Source organism: Hoplias malabaricus, chromosome X1, assembly GCF_029633855.1.
Source record: "Hoplias malabaricus isolate fHopMal1 chromosome X1, fHopMal1.hap1, whole genome shotgun sequence".
NCBI classification, from domain to species: Eukaryota; Metazoa; Chordata; class Actinopteri; order Characiformes; family Erythrinidae; genus Hoplias; species Hoplias malabaricus.
In genome coordinates, this window is record NC_089818.1 from 21,344,038 (window position 1) to 21,364,709 (window position 20,672).

The 20,672-nt window shown below is 38.5% G+C and overlaps 1 protein-coding gene across 1 annotated transcript; it reads right to left on the reverse strand.

Annotated features, from left to right (window-relative positions):
• Nucleotides 1–1,867: 1,867 nt before the first annotated feature.
• LOC136675481 (salivary glue protein Sgs-3-like) lies at nucleotides 1,868–18,742 on the reverse strand. Its single transcript, XM_066652031.1, has 14 exons — nucleotides 18,706–18,742; nucleotides 18,229–18,279; nucleotides 17,444–17,488; nucleotides 16,583–16,633; nucleotides 16,286–16,417; nucleotides 13,111–13,161; nucleotides 11,682–11,732; nucleotides 10,896–10,943; nucleotides 10,140–10,190; nucleotides 8,710–8,760; nucleotides 7,925–7,972; nucleotides 5,766–5,951; nucleotides 5,516–5,669; nucleotides 1,868–1,922 (listed from the first exon to the last, which is right to left on the reverse strand). Exons 1-14 carry the CDS (start codon nucleotides 18,740–18,742, stop codon nucleotides 1,868–1,870), a joined length of 1,011 nt encoding a protein of 336 aa, XP_066508128.1.
• Nucleotides 18,743–20,672: the final 1,930 nt, after the last annotated feature.

Sequence of the window (20,672 nt, forward strand, 5' to 3'; positions counted from 1 at the left end):
TACATCATGTTACAGAGGGGGTGTTAGTGGGTAAGAATGGCAACACACCTTATTGATTTGGGTGACACTGAAATTATTCTGCATGAATGATCTTATAATTGAATTTATATTCAGTATGTAGTGAACTACTTTTCGTGCAAATTGAAACAAAAAGCCCAAAACATTAATGGAATATTTGTTTAGCAATGAATCTGTATTTTACTGAGCAAAATACTATAAACTAAGCTGTATAATTTCCCACTGCCTCATCGCTAAAACCAGCATGTGTCAGCTGATGCAACCAAAGAGGAATATAAACAGGACAGAACATTTACATTTCATTTCAACCTTAATAACTTACCAGTAGAAATATCTGCTGTAGGTGACACTGTTGTCGCATTTGTTGATACATCTGACAAATTTATTATGAAATAGAAAACAGAATAAATACAAAAAACATAAATAATTATTAAGGAAACTTCAGTGCATATGAGTGAGAATGAAATTATGAAATGAAGAGCATAAATACCCCATCAGTAAAAACAATGCTTGCCAACACGATGCATGTGTAGAGCGATGTAACAGAACTAGCACTTGGTTTTCACCTTCAATTCTGTTTAATATTTATGTTTGAAATGATGTTTTTGAACTAACAAATAAGAGGCTGTGTTGTAAGTGTTATTGCAGTTCTAAAGAATAAATAATTATTTAACAATTACACTTTGTTTTGGTCAGAAAAACATTATGATGCACTCTCAGAAAAACACTGTTACATTGTGTTGATTGTCTTGAATGCCCACAGGATAATTACTGCATTTAAGCAGCTTGCACACAGTCCAAGAAATATTAGGGAGATATAAGAAAAACAGAAAAAAAGTCTAACTATATTCCTAATGGAATGTATATGTCTTTTTCAGTTATCTCAGTAGTTATTACAGGGACACAACACAGACTCGAAGAAAATTTCATAAAGTGAAGACTATCATCCCCCCACCTTAAATTCTAACAGTGCTGGTCAAACCATGAGCATTTGCTTATCTGATGTACCAGAACTGGCAAATATTCTTCTCCAAGCGTGTAGAACATTTTCAAATTAAATTTTATTTTAGAACTTACCAGTAGGAGATGGTGTTGTTATAATTGTAGTTATTGTTGATGATGAATCTGAGAAGTTGAATTAAAAGCATGAAAAATCAAACAAACATTAGTCTAAAAATTACAATGAAATAATTAGTGAAGAAAATGAAAAAATGTGTCATGTTCTTCGCCTGTTCTCCTGTGTTTTGTCCTTAAGTTTTTAATCATGTTTCAGTTTTGCAGTCCCTGTCATGTGTCATTTCTCAGTCTGGTCCCTAGCCATACTCGGCACCTATAATCCCCGAGTGTTCACAGGTGATCCCGTTCATGTTCTCTATGTAAGCCCTCTCCTGTTAGTCATTTTCTTTGTTGTATTTGCTGTTTTTATGTTCCTGTATTTACTTTTGCTCAGTGTTATTCCAGTTCCATTTGTTACGCTTTAATTTTCTCATGTTTGCTCTTTTTGAATTCACTAAACATTTTCTACACATGCTTCAACCCTCTGGTCACCACTGCACCCCACCTGACAGAATGATGCTGCAGCCATGTATGGCTAGGAGTTCAAGAGGGCATCATTTAATACAAGTTAAATTTAATTTATTAAAAACGAACACACTGAAATATACCACATTCCAATTCTTTACTCAGGAAAAAAATATTTGACTCTATATTAAGAATTCAACTCTATTTTCTTATTTCAGTTTATGCATTGATCCCCCCAAAAAAAACAACTCCCAAACAAGATGATTAGTAGAGACGTGTATGTTCCTACTTCATTTTAAAAGATTGACGTAAAATCAGGTTTTAGAACTTACCAGTTGGCACCTGGTATGTAGATGTCTCTGAAGTAAGAACTGGCGATGTATCTGAGAAATTCATGTCAAAACACAAAACACCAATTCAGTTACATTCTAGCTGTTACACTGTATTTTATGAAAAAATAAATTGATAATAAATGTGCTACAGACCATTCCTGATTCAGTATGTTTCTTTAAAAATAGGAACTATCAACAATGTTCCTTCAATTTAGCATTGTATTTTGTTAGTTAACGTCATGTAAGTTGGGGAGTTAGAGCTAATAGAGAGGAACTGTCAGTAACTTATTTTGACATTGTTTACTCATGATCAATAGTAGTTGAAGAGGTCACCTGGCATGTTTCTAAATGAGCTATTTATTTAATTGATCTGCACATGATGTTTGTTATAAGGGTTGTGGAGTGGCTTAGAAAGTTTACTATCGTACACAAGTAATATTTAACGCTTAATAATGCTTAAAATCTGGTAGAATTTACTTGCAGGAGTCTGTGTTGTTACCACTTTAGTTGTCATTTTTGATTTAAAATTTTGAAACAAAAAGGGAAAAAAGACATGAGTAAATTATTTCTGTAGCAATAAAACTGTGTTAATTAACAAAGGAATTAAAATGACCAGGTCATGAGTTCAAGTGAATTTAACATAAGCTGTGTAGAGTTTACTTGTAGGCATCAGTGTTATTGATGTATCTAATAAGGTGTTTTAAAACGTAAGAAAACAAAAACACAAAACATTATAGTTGTCAGGATTCACGGAGCGGACTGACGGAGGCGGACGCATTTGCTAAAACACGGTATTTTAATTATAATGAAAGGAATAACAAAACAACGACAGGAAACAGTAGTTACAACACAACACGAAATGAAACTAAACTAACACTTAGACAGACTAGACTGGGGAGCGAAACGACGAAGAGAGAAACTACAGAGACAGACAGATAACATGACTGACATGACAAAAGAGAATGTGAACGAAATGAACGACCAACAGGACACGAGACAAGAGGGCTTAAATACAAACACAAATGAGACACACCTGGACAGATAACGAGGGGACGGGTTAACAAATGACAGACGAGGAGGCGGAACAAAGGCGGAGACTCGAACATAAACAAAACAGAGCCATGTGCAAATAAAGCACATGGCGGGGACAACAGACTGACAGGACGAAGGCGTGACAGATGCCCCCCCCAAGAACGCGCAACTCCCGGGCGCGTACTCCTAAACCCCCCAGGAGCTGGCGCAGGAGAGGGCACGAAAAACATGACAGGACTCAGGACAGGACGGGAACCGACACAGGAGCTGGGGACACGACAGGACCGAATATACGAGACGGGACATGGGACATGACAGGAGACTGACAAAGGGAAGCCACAAGAGACGAGAACGGACTGGACAGGACAGGAGTGGACACATGGGAATTGACGGAAGACAAGACAGGGGACTGAACGTGGGACGGATACGGAGACTGGACACGTTTGGGGACAGAAGACTGGACATGGACAGGTGACAGGACAGGGGACTGGAATGGAGACGGGACTGATGACAGGACTGAGTGCTGAGACTGAACGGGAGCAGAGACTGGTGACAAGACACTGGACAGGATAGGAACGTTAGACTGGACAGGGGTACGTGACTGGACAGAAGACAGGACAGGTGACATGACACTAGACTGGAACGGAGACGGGACTGGAGACTGGACAGGGGATTGAAAGGGAAACTGGACCGGAGACAAGACAGGTGACTGGACATTGGACTGATACGGGAACTGGACGTGAGACAAGACAGAGGGTTGAAACAGGGACTGGACAGGACTGACAGGGGACTGGACAGGAGACGGGACTTGAGACAGGACCGAGGGTTGGAACGGGGACTGGACAGGAGACGGGACTTGAGACTGGACAGGGGTCTGAAACAGAGACTGGACAGGGCTGACAGGAGACTGGACTGGACTTGGTAGGGGAACAGGTACAAGGACATTTACAGGGACTGACACAAACACAGTGACCGGGACAGGGACAGAGACAAAGGCAGACACGGGTACAGGGACAAGGACAGAGACGGGAACCAGGACAGGGACTGACAAGGGAACCAAAATAACAGGGGGGTGCCCAGGACTGGCTAATGTCTGTGTGGCAGTCTGAGGAACCAGCCTAGGCACAGTTCTGGGGATCGGCCCTGAAGTCCTTCGGGCCGACCTACGGACATGGGCAGGGGAGGCCGTAGCCACCGTCACGGGGACAGGAGAGGCCGTAGCCGCCGTCACGGGGACAGGAGAGGCCGTAGCCGCCGTCACGGGGACAGGAGAGGCCGTAGCCGCCGTCACGGGGACAGGAGAGGCCGTAGCCGCCGTCACGGGGACAGGAGAGGCCGTAGCCGCCGTCACGGGGACAGGAGCGGCCGATGCCGCCGTCACGGGGACAGGAGCGGCGGGTGCCGCCATCAACGGGACAGGAGCGGCGGGTGCCGCCATCACGGACACTGGAGCGGCGGGTGCCGCCATCACGGACACTGGAGCGGCGGGTGCCGCCATCACGGACACTGGAGCGGCGGGTGCCGCCATCACGGACACTGGAGCGGCGGGTGCCGCCATCACGGACACTGGAGCGGCGGGTGCCGCCATCACGGACACTGGAGCGGCGGGTGCCGCCATCAACGGGACAGGAGCGGCGGGTGCCGCCATCAACGGGACAGGAGCGGCGGGTGCCGCCATCACCGGGACAGGAGCGGCGGGTGCCGCCATCACCGGGACAGGAGCGGCGGGTGCCGCCATCACCGGGACAGGAGCGGCGGGTGCCGCCATCACGGGGACAGGAGCGGCGGGTGCCGCCATCACGGACACTGGAGCGGCGGGTGCCGCCATCACGGACACTGGAGCGGCGGGTGCCGCCATCACGGACACTGGAGCGGCGGGTGCCGCCATCACGGACACTGGAGCGGCGGGTGCCGCCATCACGGACACTGGAGCGGCGGGTGCCGCCATCACGGACACTGGAGCGGCGGGTGCCGCCATCACCGAGACAGGAGCGGCGGGTGCCGCCATCACCGAGACAGGAAGCCCTGCGACGTCGTCCACGGAGGCAGGGGAACCTGCGACGTCGTCCACGGAGGCAGGGGAACCTGCGACGTCGTCCACGGAGGCAGGGGAACCTGCGACGTCGTCCACGGAGGCAGGGGAACCTGCGACGTCGTCCACGGAGGCAGGGGAACCTGCGACGTCGTCCACGGAGGCAGGGGAACCTGCGACGTCGTCCACGGAGGCAGGGGAACCTGCGACGTCGTCCACGGAGGCAGGGGAACCTGCGACGTCGTCCACGGAGGCAGGGGAACCTGCGACGTCGTCCACGGAGGCAGGGGAACCTGCGACGACGTCCAAGGAGGCAGGGGAACCTGCGACGACGTCCAAGGAGGCAGGAGAGGCGCGCGTCGCGCTCACGAAGACAGGAGAGCCGCGCGCCGCGCTCTCGAGGACAGGGGTTTGTGCTGCTCGCCGGGCTCGCGCTGGAGCTGTAAAGGGTTTAGGGGGTTTCACAGGCGCACCCATTAGATCACCTCGAGGTGCGCCCCTGTTAGCCTCAGGCCTCAGAGGTACGGAGGTGAGGCTAACAGCCCCTACCCTTAACGCCCCCCCAAAAATTTCCCCGGACCTGAGGGGGCAATCCTCGGGAACAGAGGGTCCTGCGGAGCTGACCTCGAGAGCCGATCGGGAGAATCTGGCTCTCAATAGATCTCTGAAAGTCTCCACCGAAATCTGCAGGCCTCTCTCTCTCAGCACGCGATCAGCCCACTGCAGTGCTATCCCTTTAAGAAGAGATCTCATGAACATTACCTTAATAAATTCGTGTGGCGCAGGAACAGTCAGATAGTCAAAGTATAAGCGGCATTGGAGCAGAAAACCCTCAACGTTTGAAGTCCCCTCAAACTCGGGGGGAACTCCCATATGAGATTGCAGGGCAGCAGGTTGATCGCCCACCTTTGCCGCTAGAAACTCCTGTACTCTCCTGAACGCCTCGTTGAGAAAATAGTCCGTGCTAGCTGCGTCCTTTAGTGGGTCGTTCATTCTGTCAGGATTCACGGAGCGGACTGACGGAGGCGGACGCATTTGCTAAAACACGGTATTTTAATTATAATGAAAGGAATAACAAAACAACGACAGGAAACAGTAGTTACAACACAACACGAAATGAAACTAAACTAACACTTAGACAGACTAGACTGGGGAGCGAAACGACGAAGAGAGAAACTACAGAGACAGACAGATAACATGACTGACATGACAAAAGAGAATGTGAACGAAATGAACGACCAACAGGACACGAGACAAGAGGGCTTAAATACAAACACAAATGAGACACACCTGGACAGATAACGAGGGGACGGGTTAACAAATGACAGACGAGGAGGCGGAACAAAGGCGGAGACTCGAACATAAACAAAACAGAGCCATGTGCAAATAAAGCACATGGCGGGGACAACAGACTGACAGGACGAAGGCGTGACAATAGTAGAAAATGAATGGGAACAATCTGTTTGTTTTTTATGAAAATAGATGAATACAACTGAGTAATACTCCATAAATAATGTTTTATTTTATGAACAAAATGATGTTGGGTGTGCTTCAATATTAATTTATAAAACTGAAGATCATATGTGAATTATGCTTTTTAATTTGTTAATTCAAAGTCAGCTTTTAGTACTTACTCCTTATCATTTCTGATATATCATATCTAATTATTACCCACCATACTACACATGCACAATCACTTACTGAACTACTCCAACCAACCTGTGCCCACTAATTCACAACAACTGACTTTTCGTTTACCTCTAACTATTCCTTCAAGGCTGCCCTTGAAGTGTCATGTTACAAAGGGGGTGTTAGTGGGTAAGAATGGCAACACATTTTATTTATTTGGGTGACACTGAAATTATTCTGCATGAATGATCTAATAATTGAATTTATATTCAGTATGTACTGAATTACTTTCTGTACAAATTGAAACAAAAAGCCCAAAACATTAATGGATTACTTGTTTAGCAATGAATTTTTATTTTATTGAGCAAAATACTATAAACTAAGCTGTATAATTTCCCACTGCCTCATCGCTAAAACCAGCATGTGTCGGCTGATGCAACCGAAGAGGAATATAAACAGAACAGAACATTTTCAGTTAATATCAACCTTAATAACTTACCAGTAGAAATACCTGCTGTAGGTGACACTGTAGTCGCATTTGTTAATACATCTGAGAAATTTATTATAAAATAGAAAACAGAACAAAAACAAAAAACATAAATCATTATTAAGGCAACTTCACTGCATATGAGTGAGAATGAAATGAAGTGAAGAGCATCAATACCCCCATCAGTAAAAACAATGCTTGCCAACACGATGCATGTGTAGAGCGATGTAACAGAACTAGCACTTAGTGTTCACCTTCAATTCTGTTTAATATTTATGTTTGAAATGATGTTTTTGAACTAACAAATAAGAGGCTGTGTTGTAAGTGTTATTGCAGTTCTAAAGAATAAATAATTATTTAACAATTACACTTTGTTTTTGTCAGAAAAACATTATGATGCACTCTCAGAAAAACACTGTTACATTGTGTTGATTGTCTTGAATGCCCACAGGATAATTACTGCATTTAAGCAGCTTGCACACAGTCCAAGAAATATTAGAGAGATATAAGAAAAACAGAAAAAAAAGTCTAACTACAATCCTAATGGAATGTATATGCCTTTTTCAGTTATCTCAGTAGTTAATACAGGGACACAACACAGACTCCTACAAGTATGTTCTACAACCTGTTTTGAACTGAACTAATGCATCTAACAAATCATTAAAAACCTAAGTAAACACGTGAATGAATAGTTAGTGGACAGGGTCTTACTGAAGAAAATCTCATAAAGTGAAGACTATCATCCTCACGCCTTAAATTCTAACAATGCTGGTCAAACCATGAGCATTTGCTTATCTGATGTACCAGAACTGGCAAATATTCTTCTCCAAGCGTATAGAACATTTTCAAATTAAATTATATTTTAGAACTTACCAGTAGGAGATGGTGTTGTTATAATTGTAGTTGTTGTTGATGATGTATCTGAAAAGTTGAATTAAAAGCATGAAAAATCAAACAAACATTAGTCTAAAAATTACAATGAAATAATTAGTGAAGAAAATGAAAAAATGTGTCATGTTCTTCGCCTGTTCTCCTGTGTTTTGTCCTTAAGTTTTTAATCATGTTTCAGTTTTGCAGTCCCTGTCATGTGTCATTTCTCAGTCTGGTCCCTAGCCATACTCGGCACCTATAATCCCCGAGTGTTCACAGGTGATCCCGTTCATGTTCTCTATGTAAGCCCTCTCCTGTTAGTCATTGTTAGTCATTTTCTTTGTTGTATTTGCTGTTTTTATGTTCCTGTATTTACTTTTCCTCAGTGTTATTTCAGTTCCCTTTGTTACGCTTTTATTTTCTCATGTTTGCTCTTTTTGAAATCACTAAACATTTTCTACACATGCTTTAACCCTCTGGTCACCACTGCACCCCACCTGACAGAATGATGCTGCAGCCATGTATGGCTAGGAGTTCAAGAGGGCATCATTTAATACAAGTTAAATTTAATTTATTAAAAACGAACACACTGAAATATACCACATTCCAATTCTTTACTCAGGAAAAAAATATTTGACTCTATATTAAGAATTCAACTCTATTTTCTTATTTCAGTTTATGCATTGATCCCCCCCAAAAAACAACTCCCAAACAAGATGATTAGTAGAGACGTGTATGTTCCTACTTCATTTTAAAAGATTGACGTAAAATCAGGTTTTAGAACTTACCAGTTGGCACCTGGTATGTAGATGTCTCTGAAGTAAGAACTGGCGATGTATCTGAGAAATTCATGTCAAAACACAAAACACCAATTCAGTTACATTCTAGCTGTTACACTGTATTTTATGAAAAAATAAATTGATAATAAATGTGCTACAGACCATTCCTGATTCAGTATGTTTCTTTAAAAATAGGAACTATCAACAATGTTCCTTCAATTTAGCATTGTATTTTGTTAGTTAACGTCATGTAAGTTGGGGAGTTAGAGCTAATAGAGAGGAACTGTCAGTAACTTATTTTGACATTGTTTACTCATGATCAATAGTAGTTGAAGAGGTCACCTGGCATGTTTCTAAATGAGCTATTTATTTAATTGATCTGCACATGATGTTTGTTATAAGGGTTGTGGAGTGGCTTAGAAAGTTTACTATCGTACACAAGTAATATTTAACGCTTAATAATGCTTAAAATCTGGTAGAATTTACTTGCAGGAGTCTGTGTTGTTACCACTTTAGTTGTCATTTTTGATTTAAAATTTTGAAACAAAAAGGGAAAAAAGACATGAGTAAATTATTTCTGTAGCAATAAAACTGTGTTAATTAACAAAGGAATTAAAATGACCAGGTCATGAGTTCAAGTGAATTTAACATAAGCTGTGTAGAGTTTACTTGTAGGCATCAGTGTTATTGATGTATCTAATAAGGTGTTTTAAAATGCAAGAAAACAAAAACACAAAACATTATAGTAGAAAATGAATGGGAACAATCTGTTTGTTTCTTATGAAAATAGATGAATACAACTGAGTAATACTCCATAAATAATGTTTTATTTAATGAACAAAATGATGATGTTGGGTGTGCTTCAATATTTATTTATAAAACTGAAGATCATATGTGAATTATGCTTTTTAATTTGTTAATTCAAAGTCAGCTTTTAGCACTTACTCCTTATCATTTCTGATATATCATATCTAATTATTACCCACCATACTACACATGCACAATCACTTACTGAACTACTCCAACCAACCTGTTCCCACTTATTCACAACAACTGACTTTTCGTTTACCTCTAACTATTCCTTCAAGGCTGCCCTTGAAGTGTCATGTTACAAAGGGGGTGTTAGTGGGTAAGAATGGCAACACACTTTATTTATTTGGGTGACACTGAAATTATTTTGCATGAATGATCTAATAATTGAATTTATATTCAGTATGTAATGAATTACTTTCTGTACAAATTGAAACAAAAAGCCCAAAACATTAATGGATTACTTGTTTAGCAATGAATTTGAATTTTATTGAGCAAAATACTATAAACTAAGCTGTATAATTTCCCACTGCCTCATCGCTAAAACTAGCATGTGTCGGCTGATGGAACCGAAGAGGAATATAAACAGAACAGAACATTTACATTTAATATCAACCTTAATAACTTACCAGTAGACATACCTGCTGTAGGTGACACTGTAGTCTCATTTGTTAATACATCTGAGAAATTTATTATAAAATAGAAAACAGAACAAAAACAAAAAACATAAATCATTATTAAGGCAACTTCACTGCATATGAGTGAGAATGAAATGATGAAGTGAAGAGCATCAATACCCCCATCAGTAAAAACAATGCTTGCCAACACCATGCATGTGTAGAGCGATGTAACAGAACTAGCACTTAGTGTTCACCTTCAATTCTGTTTAATATTTATGTTTGAAATGATGTTTTTGAACTAACAAATAAGAGGCTGTGTTGTAAGTGTTATTGCAGTTCTAAAGAATAAATAATTATTTAACAATTACACTTTGTTTTTGTCAGAAAAACATTATGATGCACTCTCAGAAAAACACTGTTACATTGTGTTGATTGTCTTGAATGCCCACAGGATAATTACTGCATTTAAGCAGCTTGCACACAGTCCAAGAAATATTAGGGAGATATAAGCAAAACAGAAAAAAAGTCTAACTATATTCCTAATGGAATGTATATGTCTTTTTCAGTTATCTCAGTAGTTATTACAGGGACACAACACAGACTCGAAGAAAATTTCATAAAGTGAAGACTATCATCCCCCCACCTTAAATTCTAACAGTGCTGGTCAAACCATGAGCATTTGCTTATCTGATGTACCAGAACTGGCAAATATTCTTCTCCAAGCGTGTAGAACATTTTCAAATTAAATTTTATTTTAGAACTTACCAGTAGGAGATGGTGTTGTTATAATTGTAGTTATTGTTGATGATGAATCTGAGAAGTTGAATTAAAAGCATGAAAAATCAAACAAACATTAGTCTAAAAATTACAATGAAATAATTAGTGAAGAAAATGAAAAAATGTGTCATGTTCTTCGCCTGTTCTCCTGTGTATTGTCCTTAAGTTTTTAATCATGTTTCAGTTTTGCAGTCCCTGTCATGTGTCATTTCTCAGTCTGGTCCCTAGCCATACTCGGCACCTATAATCCCCGAGTGTTCACAGGTGATCCCTTTCATGTTCTCTATGTAAGCCCTCTCCTGTTAGTCATTGTTAGTCATTTTCTTTGTTGTATTTGCTGTTTTTATGTTCCTGTATTTACTTTTGCTCAGTGTTATTCCAGTTCCATTTGTTACGCTTTAACTTTCTCATGTTTGCTCTTTTTGAATTCACTAAACATTTTCTACACATGCTTCAACCCTCTGGTCACCACTGCACCCCACCTAACAGAATGATGCTGCAGCCATGTATGGCTAGGAGTTCAAGAGGGCATCATTTAATACAAGTTAAATTTAATTTATTAAAAACGAACACACTGAAATATACCACATTCCAATTCTTTACTCAGGAAAAAAATATTTGACTCTATATTAAGAATTCAACTCTATTTTCTTATTTCAGTTTATGCATTGATCCCCCCAAAAAAAACAACTCCCAAACAAGATGATTAGTAGAGACGTGTATGTTCCTACTTCATTTTAAAAGATTGACGTAAAATCAGGTTTTAGAACTTACCAGTTGGCACCTGGTATGTAGATGTCTCTGAAGTAAGAACTGGCGATGTATCTGAGAAATTCATGTCAAAACACAAAACACCAATTCAGTTACATTCTAGCTGTTACACTGTATTTTATGAAAAAATAAATTGATAATAAATGTGCTACAGACCATTCCTGATTCAATATGTTTCTTTAAAAATAGGAGCTATCAACAATGTTCCTTCAATTTAGCATTGTATTTTGTTAGTTAACGTCATGTAAGTTGGGGTGTTAGAGCTAATAGAGAGGAACTGTCAGTAACTTATTATGACATTGTTTACTCATGATCAATAGTAGTTGAAGAGGTCGCCTGACATGTTTCTAAATGAGCTATTTATTTAATTGATCTGCACATGATGTTTGTTATAAGGGCTGTGGAGTGGCTTAGAAAGTTTACTATCATACACAAGTAATATTTAATGCTTAATAATGCTTAAAATCTGGTAGAATTTACTTGCAGGAGTCTGTGTTGTTACTACTTTAGGTGTCATTGTTGATTTAAAATTTTGAAACAAAAAGGGAAAAAAGACATGAGTAAATTATTTCTGTAGCAATAAAATTGTGTTAATTAACAAAGGAATTAAAATGACCAGGTCATGAGTTCAAGTGAATTTAACATAAGCTGTGTAGAGTTTACTTGTAGGCATCAGTGTTATTGATGTATCTAATAAGGTGTTTTAAAATGCAAGAAAACAAAAACACAAAACATTATAGTAGAAAATGAATGGGAACAATCTGTTTGTTTCTTATGAAAATAGATGAATACAACTGAGTAATACTCCATAAATAATGTTTTATTTAATGAACAAAATGATGATGTTGGGTGTGCTTCAATATTTATTTATAAAACTGAAGATCATATGTGAATTATGCTTTTTAATTTGTTAATTCAAAGTCAGCTTTTAGTACTTACTCCTTATCATTTCTGATATATCATATCTAATTATTACCCATCACACAACACATGCACATTCACTTACTGCACTTCTCCAACCAACCTGTGCCCACTTATTCACAACAAAAGACTTTTCAGTTACCTCTAACTATTCCTTCAAGGCTGCCCTTGAAGTGTCATGTTACAGAGGGGGTATTATTGGGTAAGAATGGCAACACACTTTATTGATTTGGGTGACACTGAAATTATTCTGCATGAATGAACTAAAAATTGAATTTATATTCAGTATGTACTGAACTACTTTCTGTACAAATTGAAACAAAAAACCCAAAACATTAATGGATTACTTGTTTAGCAATGACTCTGTATTTTATTCAGCAAAATACTATAAACTAAGTGTGTAATTTCCCACTGCCTCATTGCTAAAACCAGCATGTGTCGGCTGATGGAACCGAAGAGGAATATAAACAGAACAGAACATTTTCATTTAATATCAACCTTAATAACTTACCAATAGAAATATCTGCTGTAGGTGACACTGTAGTTGCATTTGTTGATACATCTGACAAATTTATTATAAAATAGAAAACAGAATAAAAACAAAAAAAAAATAAATCATTATTAAGGCAACTTCACTGCATATGAGTGAGAATGAAATTATGGAGTGAAGAGCATCAATGCCCCCATCAGTAAAAACAATGCTTGCCAACATGATGCATGTGTAAAGTGATGTAACAGAACCAGGACTTAGTGTTCCCCTTTAATTCTGTTTAATATTTATATTTGAAATTATGTTTTTGAAGAAACATATAAGAGGCTGTGTTGTAAGTGTTATAGCAGTTCTAAAGAATAAATGATTATTTAGCAATTACACTGTGTTTTGGTCAGAAAAGCATTATGATGCACTCTCAGAAAAACAGTTACATTGTGTTAATTGTGTTGAATCCCTGCAGAATTATTACTGCATAATGAAGAAAATGATGTGGGGTCTGCTTCAATATTTATTCATAAAACTGAAGATAATATGTGAATTATGCTTTTTAAGATGTTCTGGAAAACACTCCAACAGCTCAGGAAGGGGAGCGGGGGTTACTGTCCAAGCTGTGAGGTAGGGACAGAAATGTCTGGGATGTCAGATTTCATTTCCTTGGCTGAAGTTACTGGGGTTGTGAAAAAGCTCCAGGAGTGGATGAGATTCGCTCAGAATAACTGAAGGCACTCGATACTGTGGTGCTTTCTTGGATGACATACCTCTACAATATTGCATGATCCTCGGGAATGGTCCATTTGGATTGGCAAACAGGGGTGGTGGTTACTATTTTTAAAAAAGGGGACCGGAGAATGTGTGAGCAGTTATCGTGGCATTACACTTCTCAGCCTCCCCAGGAAAGTCTATGCTAAGGTGTTGTAAATGAGAATCTGTCCGATAGTTGAATTTAGGATTTTGCAGGCACAATGCGGATTTCATCCTGGCCGTGGAACTATGGACCAACTCTATATTTTTTCACAGATGATTCAGGGGGTGTGGGAATTTGCTACTCCACTTTACACATGCTTTGTGGATTTGGAGAAGGCATATGACTGTGTTCCTTAAGAGATTCTGTGGGAGGTGCTCTGGGAGTACGGGGTTCCAGGGTTGTTCCAGCGAGCTGTACAGTCCTTGTACTCTGATTTTGAGTTGTGCTTACATGCTCGGCAGTAAGTCAAGATTGTTCAGTGTGGGTATTGGACTCGGTCAAGGCTGTGCCTTATCTGCACTCCTATTCCTGATATTTATGGACAGGGTGGTGAGGTGTGGCCTAGGACAGGAAAGCTTCCATTGAGCAGCTCAAGACATGGCATCTCTGCTTTTTATGGACAATGTTGTTCTTCTGGCTTCTTTGCATGGAGGCCTCCAGCGTTCACTTGAGCAGTCTGCAGCTGAGAGTGAAGTGGTCAGTATGCGGATCAGCACCTCCATGTCAGAGGCCATGGTTATCTCCCGAAAACAGGTGGCATGCTCTTTTCAGGTAGAGGGTGAGAACCTACCCCAAGTGAAGGAGTTTAAACAGGGAGAAGCTTGGAGTAGAGTCACTGCTCCTACGCGTTGAGAGGAGTCAGTTGAGGTGGATCGGGCATTTGTTGAGGATGCCTCCCGGACACCTCCTTGGTGTATACCAGGCACGTCCAATTGGAAGGAGGCCCCGGGGTAGACCCAGGACACACTGGAGGGATTATATATACCGGCTTGCCTGGGGCTCCCCCAGGTGTTGGTGGATGTTGCAAGTGTGGATGTTGCTCGCCCTGTCACCACCGCAACCTTGAAATGGACAAAGATGATGATGATGAAAGATCCGAAGTAATTCCAGGGCGGTTGCAGTAGTGAGTGGGCCTCATATAATTTTGAATAAAGCCAACTGAATGCTTTACGCTGTATATTCTGTGTTTTACCAAGATTGACTTTAAAATCTAAATAATCAATTATTACTGTAATAATTGTAAAACGAGCAAATTCTTGTATGGAGTATATGCCTTCGTGGCCTAAAAATTGTAATCAGGGAGAAATAATTCTTATTGGTAATTGGGTCATTTATGTTAAGAAAAAGGAAATTCTGGACCCTGTTTATAAAACTGTACCTGCCCCTCTGCCCTATTCAATTTAGATATATGTGATATTACTCAATGCAATACGAGATTTAACTGCATTTTCCCCATAGTAAGATACTGCTGGAATGATAAAAGTGAATGCTATTTTACTTGTGTACACCTAGGTCTATGAATTAAGAGTGAAATATCTCTGATAATTGCATACTTAGAAAATGGCAAAACTAGGAGAGGCATCTGCTCATATAGGGTGTGGGTGTACCTGTATCACTGCTGTGATTTGTCTTTCAGGTACCTGATAGACGTGATTCCATAGCCACTTCCATTTCTCCTGATTCAACCCTCTGGGGTTACATAATTAACCTAAACTCTGTTTGATGTAACTGTATATATTAAAGATGCTATGGTTTTTTGCTGGTTTGTAAGATGGTGATCTTTGATCTAGATGTTGCTGTACTTCTTGAAGAACCTGTAGAAACTGTAGTATCTGGACATCTTCCACATTGTTTTTCTGGGTTTCTTCTGGTTGCCTTTCAGTCTATGGAATGGTTAGATATAAGGCCGTTTGCTGAGTTGAGAAGGAGTTGGTGGGAGGTCCAGGTCAGCAGACACCTGCTCTTCCTCTCTTTTAGTATCAAAGAAATGAGAAAATTCACAGATGTTCTTATTAAATAGTATGGGGGAAAAAAAGCTATATAAGTGGGTAGTTATAGCTATTAGTCAGAGGGCAACTGACTCAAAAACCTCTCTCAAGCAATCCATGGTGCTTGAATTTGAATCTTTGAAATAAACATTTCTGTATCCAAATAAGTCAGTGTCAGTTGAGGGTTTCTGCAACATCTTCACATCATCATTATTTAGTAAACATAACTTTTGAAATTTTTGAAGCAGTTGTTGTTTCTTGGGAAAAATTGCTTCAGTACATAATTTCACATTTTCATTTAAAGTTTATATTTCCATATCATTTTAATTATCCTTTTGATTAAATGTTTAGTCAAAATACACAGTAGAAATAAAAAAAAAAATAAGAGAATTTTTTCTTCTTCAGAAATGCAATAAATACTCATGAGGTAATTGTGCACAGGTTAGTTTGCACTTCTTACTTTGTGCACAGGTTAGTTTGTAGTCCGGACAGCAGTCACTGAAATTCAGACAAGCCTGGTCACAGTAGCAGCCACGATTACAGGAGTTATTTAATCCCAAACAGCACAGTGCTGGAAAGGCTGAACATCTACCTACAAAAAGAAAACACAGGTAAACACAGCTGTAGAACAGACCATGTTGTATTTGCTGTGTTTATATACCTGTATTTACTTTTACTCATCGTTAGTGCAGTTCATTTTGAGAGGAATATAAACATAACAGAATGTTTTCATTTAATATCAATCTCTAAAACTTACCAGTAGAAAAATTTGCTGTAGCTGACAATGTAGTTGCATTTGTTGATACATCTGACAAATTGATTAATAAATAGAGAACGGAATAAAAACAAAAAACATAAATAATTATTAAGGCAACTTCACTGCATATGAGTGAGAATGAAATTATGAAGCGAAGATTATCAATGCCCTATCAGTGAAAACAATGCTTGCCAACACGATGCATGTGTAGAGCGATGTAACAGAACTAGCACTTAGTGTTCACCTTTAATTCTGTTTAATATTTATGTTTGAAATGATGTTTTTGAACTAACAAATAAGAGGCTGTGTTGTAAGTGTTATTGAAGTTCTAAAGAATAAAAGATTATTTAGCAATTACACTGTGTTTTTGTCAGAAAAACATTATGATGCACTCTCAGAAAAACACTGTTACATTGTGTTGATTGTCTTGAATGCCCACAGGATTATTACTGCATTTGAGCAGCTTGCATACAGTCCAAGAAATATTAGAGAGATATAAGCAAAACAGAAAAAAGTGGAGCTAAATTCCTAATAGAATGTATTTGTCTTTTTCAGCTATCTCAGTAGTTAGTACTGGGACACAACACAGACTCCTACAAGTATGTTCTACAACCTGTTTTGAACTGAACTAATGCATCTAACAAATCATTAAAAACCTAAGTAAACACGTAAATGAATAATTAGTGGACAGGGTCTTACTGAATAAAATCTCATAAAGTGAAGACTATCATCGCCCCACCTTAAATTCTAACAATGCTGGTCAAACCATGAGCATTTGCTTATCTGATGTACCAGAACTGGCAAATATTCTTCTCCAAGCGTGTGGAACATTTTCAAATTAAATTATATATTAGAACTTACCAGTAGGAGATGGTGTTGTTATAATTGTAGTTATTGTTGATGTATCTGAGAAGTTGCATTAAAAGCATGAAAAATCAATCATCCATTAGTCTAAAAATTAGAATGAAATAATTAGTGAAGAAATCGAAAAAAGGTTTCATGTTCTTTGTCTGTTCTCCTGTGTTTTGGCCTTAAGTTTTTAGTCATGTTTCAGTTTTGCGTTCCCTGTCATGTGTCTTTTCTTAGTCTGGTCCCTAGCCATACTCCGCACCTATAATCCCCGAGTGTTCACAGGTGTTCCTGTTCATATTTTCTATGTAAGCCCTCTCCTGTTAGTCATTGTTAGTCATTTTCTTTGTTGTATTTGCTGTTTTTATGTTCCTGTATTTACTTTTGCTCAGTGTTATTCCAGTTCCCTTTGTTACGCTTTAATTTTCTCATGTTTGCTCTTTTTGAATTCACTAAACATTTTCTACACATGCTTCAACCCTCTGGTCACCACTGCACCCCACCTGACAGAATGATGCTGCAGCCATATATGGCTAGGAGTTCAAGAGGGCATCATTTAATACAAGTTAAATTTCATTTATTAAAAACGAACTCACTGAAATATACCACATTCCAATTCTTTACTCAAGAAAAAACATTTGACTCTATATTAAGAATTCAACTGTATTTTCTTATTACAGTTTATGCGCAGTTCCCTCCAAAAAAACACAACTCCCAAACAAGATGATCAGTAGAGACATGTTTATGTTCCTAATGCATTTTAGAAGATTGACGTAAAATCAGGTTTTAGAACTTACCAGTTGGCACCTGGTATGTAGATGTCTCTGAAGTAAGAACTGGCGATGTATCTGAAAAATTCATGTCAAAACACAAAACACCAATTCAGTTACATTCTAGCTGTTACACTGTATTTTATGAAAAAATAAATTGATAATAAATGTGCTACAGACCATTCCTGATTCAACTTGTTTCTTTAAAAATAGGAGCTATCAACAATGTTCCTTAAGTTTGGTATTAAATTTTGTTAGTTAATGTCATGTAAGTTGGGGTGTTAGAGCTAATAGAGAGAAACTGTCAGTAACTTATTATGACATTGTTTACTCATGATCAATAGTAGTTGAAGAGGTCACCTGACATGTTTCTAAATTAGCTATTTATTTAATTGATCTGCACATGATGTTTGTTATAAGGGCTGTGAAGTGGCTTAGAAAGTTTACTATCGTACACAAGTAATATTTAATGCTTAGTAATGCTTAAAATCTGGTAGAATTTACCTGTAGGAGTCTGTGTTGTTACCACTTTAGGTGTCATTGTTGATTTAAAATTTTGAAACAAAAAGGGAAAAAAAGACATGAGTAAATTATTTCTGTAGCAATAAAACTGTGTTAATTAACAAAGGAATTAAAATGACCAGGTCATTAGTTCAAGTGAATATATCATAAGCTGCGTAGAGTTTACTTGTAGGCATCAGTGTTATTGATGTATCTAATAAGGTGTTTTAAAACGTAAGAAAACAAAAACACATAACATTCAAGTAGAAAATGAATGGGAACAATCTGTTTGTTTCTTATGAAAATAGATGAATACAACTAAATAAAACTCCATGAATATTATTTTAATTTATGAAGAAAATGATGATGTGGGGTGTGCTTCAATATTTATTTATAAAACTGAAGATCATATGTGAATCATGCTTTTTAATTTGTTAATTCAAAGTCAGCTTTTAGCACTTACTCCTTATCATTTCTGATATATCATATCTAATTATTACCCATCACACAACACATGCACAATCACTTACTGCACTACTCCAACCAACCTGTGCCCACTTATTCACAACAACTGACTTTTCGTTTACCTGTAACTATTCCTTCAAGGCTGCCCTTGAAGTATCATGTTACAGAGGAGGGGTTAGTGGGTAAGAATGGCAACACACTTTATTGATTTGGGTGACACTGAAATTATTTTGCATGAATAATCTAATAATTGAATTTATATTCAGTATGTACTGAACTACTTTTTGTACAAATTGAAACAAAAAACCCAAAACATTAATGGATTACTTGTTTAGCAATGAAGCTGTATTGTATTGAGCAAAACACTGTGAACGAAGTGTATAATTTCCCACTGCCTCATCGCTAAAACCAGCATGTGTCGGCTGATGCAACCAAAGAGGAATATAAACAGAACAGAACACTTTCATTTAATATCAACCTTAATAACTTACCAGTAGAAATATTTGCTGTAGGTGACAGTGTAGTCGCATTTGTTAATACATCTGACAATTTTATTATAAAATAGAAAACAGAATAAAAACAAAAAACATAAATCTTTATTAAGGCAACTTCACTGCATATGAGTGAGAATGAAATTATGAAGTGAAGAGCATCAATACCCCCATCAGTAAAAACAATGCTTGCCAACACGATGCATGTGTAGAGCGATGTAACAGAACTAGCACTTAGTGTTCACCTTCAATTCTGTTTAATATTTATGTTTGAAATGATGTTTTTGAACTAACAAATAAGAGGCTGTGTTGTAAGTGTCATTGCAGTTCTAAAGAATAAATGATTATTTAGCAATTACACTTTGTTTTGGTCAGAAAAACATTATGATGCACTCTCAGAAAAACACCGTTACATTGTGTTGATTGTCTTGAATGCCCACAGGATTATTACTGCATTTGAGCAGCTTGCATACAGTCCAAGAAATATTAGAGAGATATAAGCAAAACAGAAAACAGTGGAGCTAAATTCCTAATAGAATGTATATGTCTTTTTCTGTTATCTCAGTAGTTATTACTGGGACACAACACAGATTCCTACAAGTATGTTCTACAACCTGTTTTGAACTGAACTAATGCATCTAACAATTAATTAAAAACCTAAGTAAACACGTAAATGAATAATTAGTGGACAGGGTCTTACCGAAGAAAATCTCACAAAGTGAAGGCTATCCTCCCCCCACCTTAAATTCTAACAATGCTGGTCAAACCATGAGCATTTGCTTATCTGATGTACCAGAACTGGCAAATATTCTTCTCCAATGTGTAGAACATTTTCAAACTAAATTATATTTTAGAACTTACCAGTAGGAGATGGTGTTGTTATAATTGTAGTTATTGGTGATGATGTATCTGAGAAGTTGAATTAAAAGCATGAAAAATCAATCAAACATTAGTCTAAAAATTACAATTAAATAATTAGTGAAGAAAATGAAAAAAATTTGTCATGTTCTTCGC

What these genes read in the sequence shown, in the direction of transcription:
- LOC136675481 (XM_066652031.1), bottom strand. Translation starts at nt 18,742, where the DNA reads ATGACACCTAAAGTGGTAACAACACAGACTCCTACAG. An exon ending in TACAGCAAATTTTTCTACTG is followed by an intron (nt 16,418 to 16,582) that starts GTAAGTTTTAGA and finishes TTCTTTTTGTAG; the next exon opens with GTAGATGTTCAGCCTTTCCA. An exon ending in TACATACCAGGTGCCAACTG is followed by an intron (nt 7,973 to 8,709) that starts GTAAGTTCTAAA and finishes TCAACTTTTCAG; the next exon opens with ATACATCATCAACAACAACT.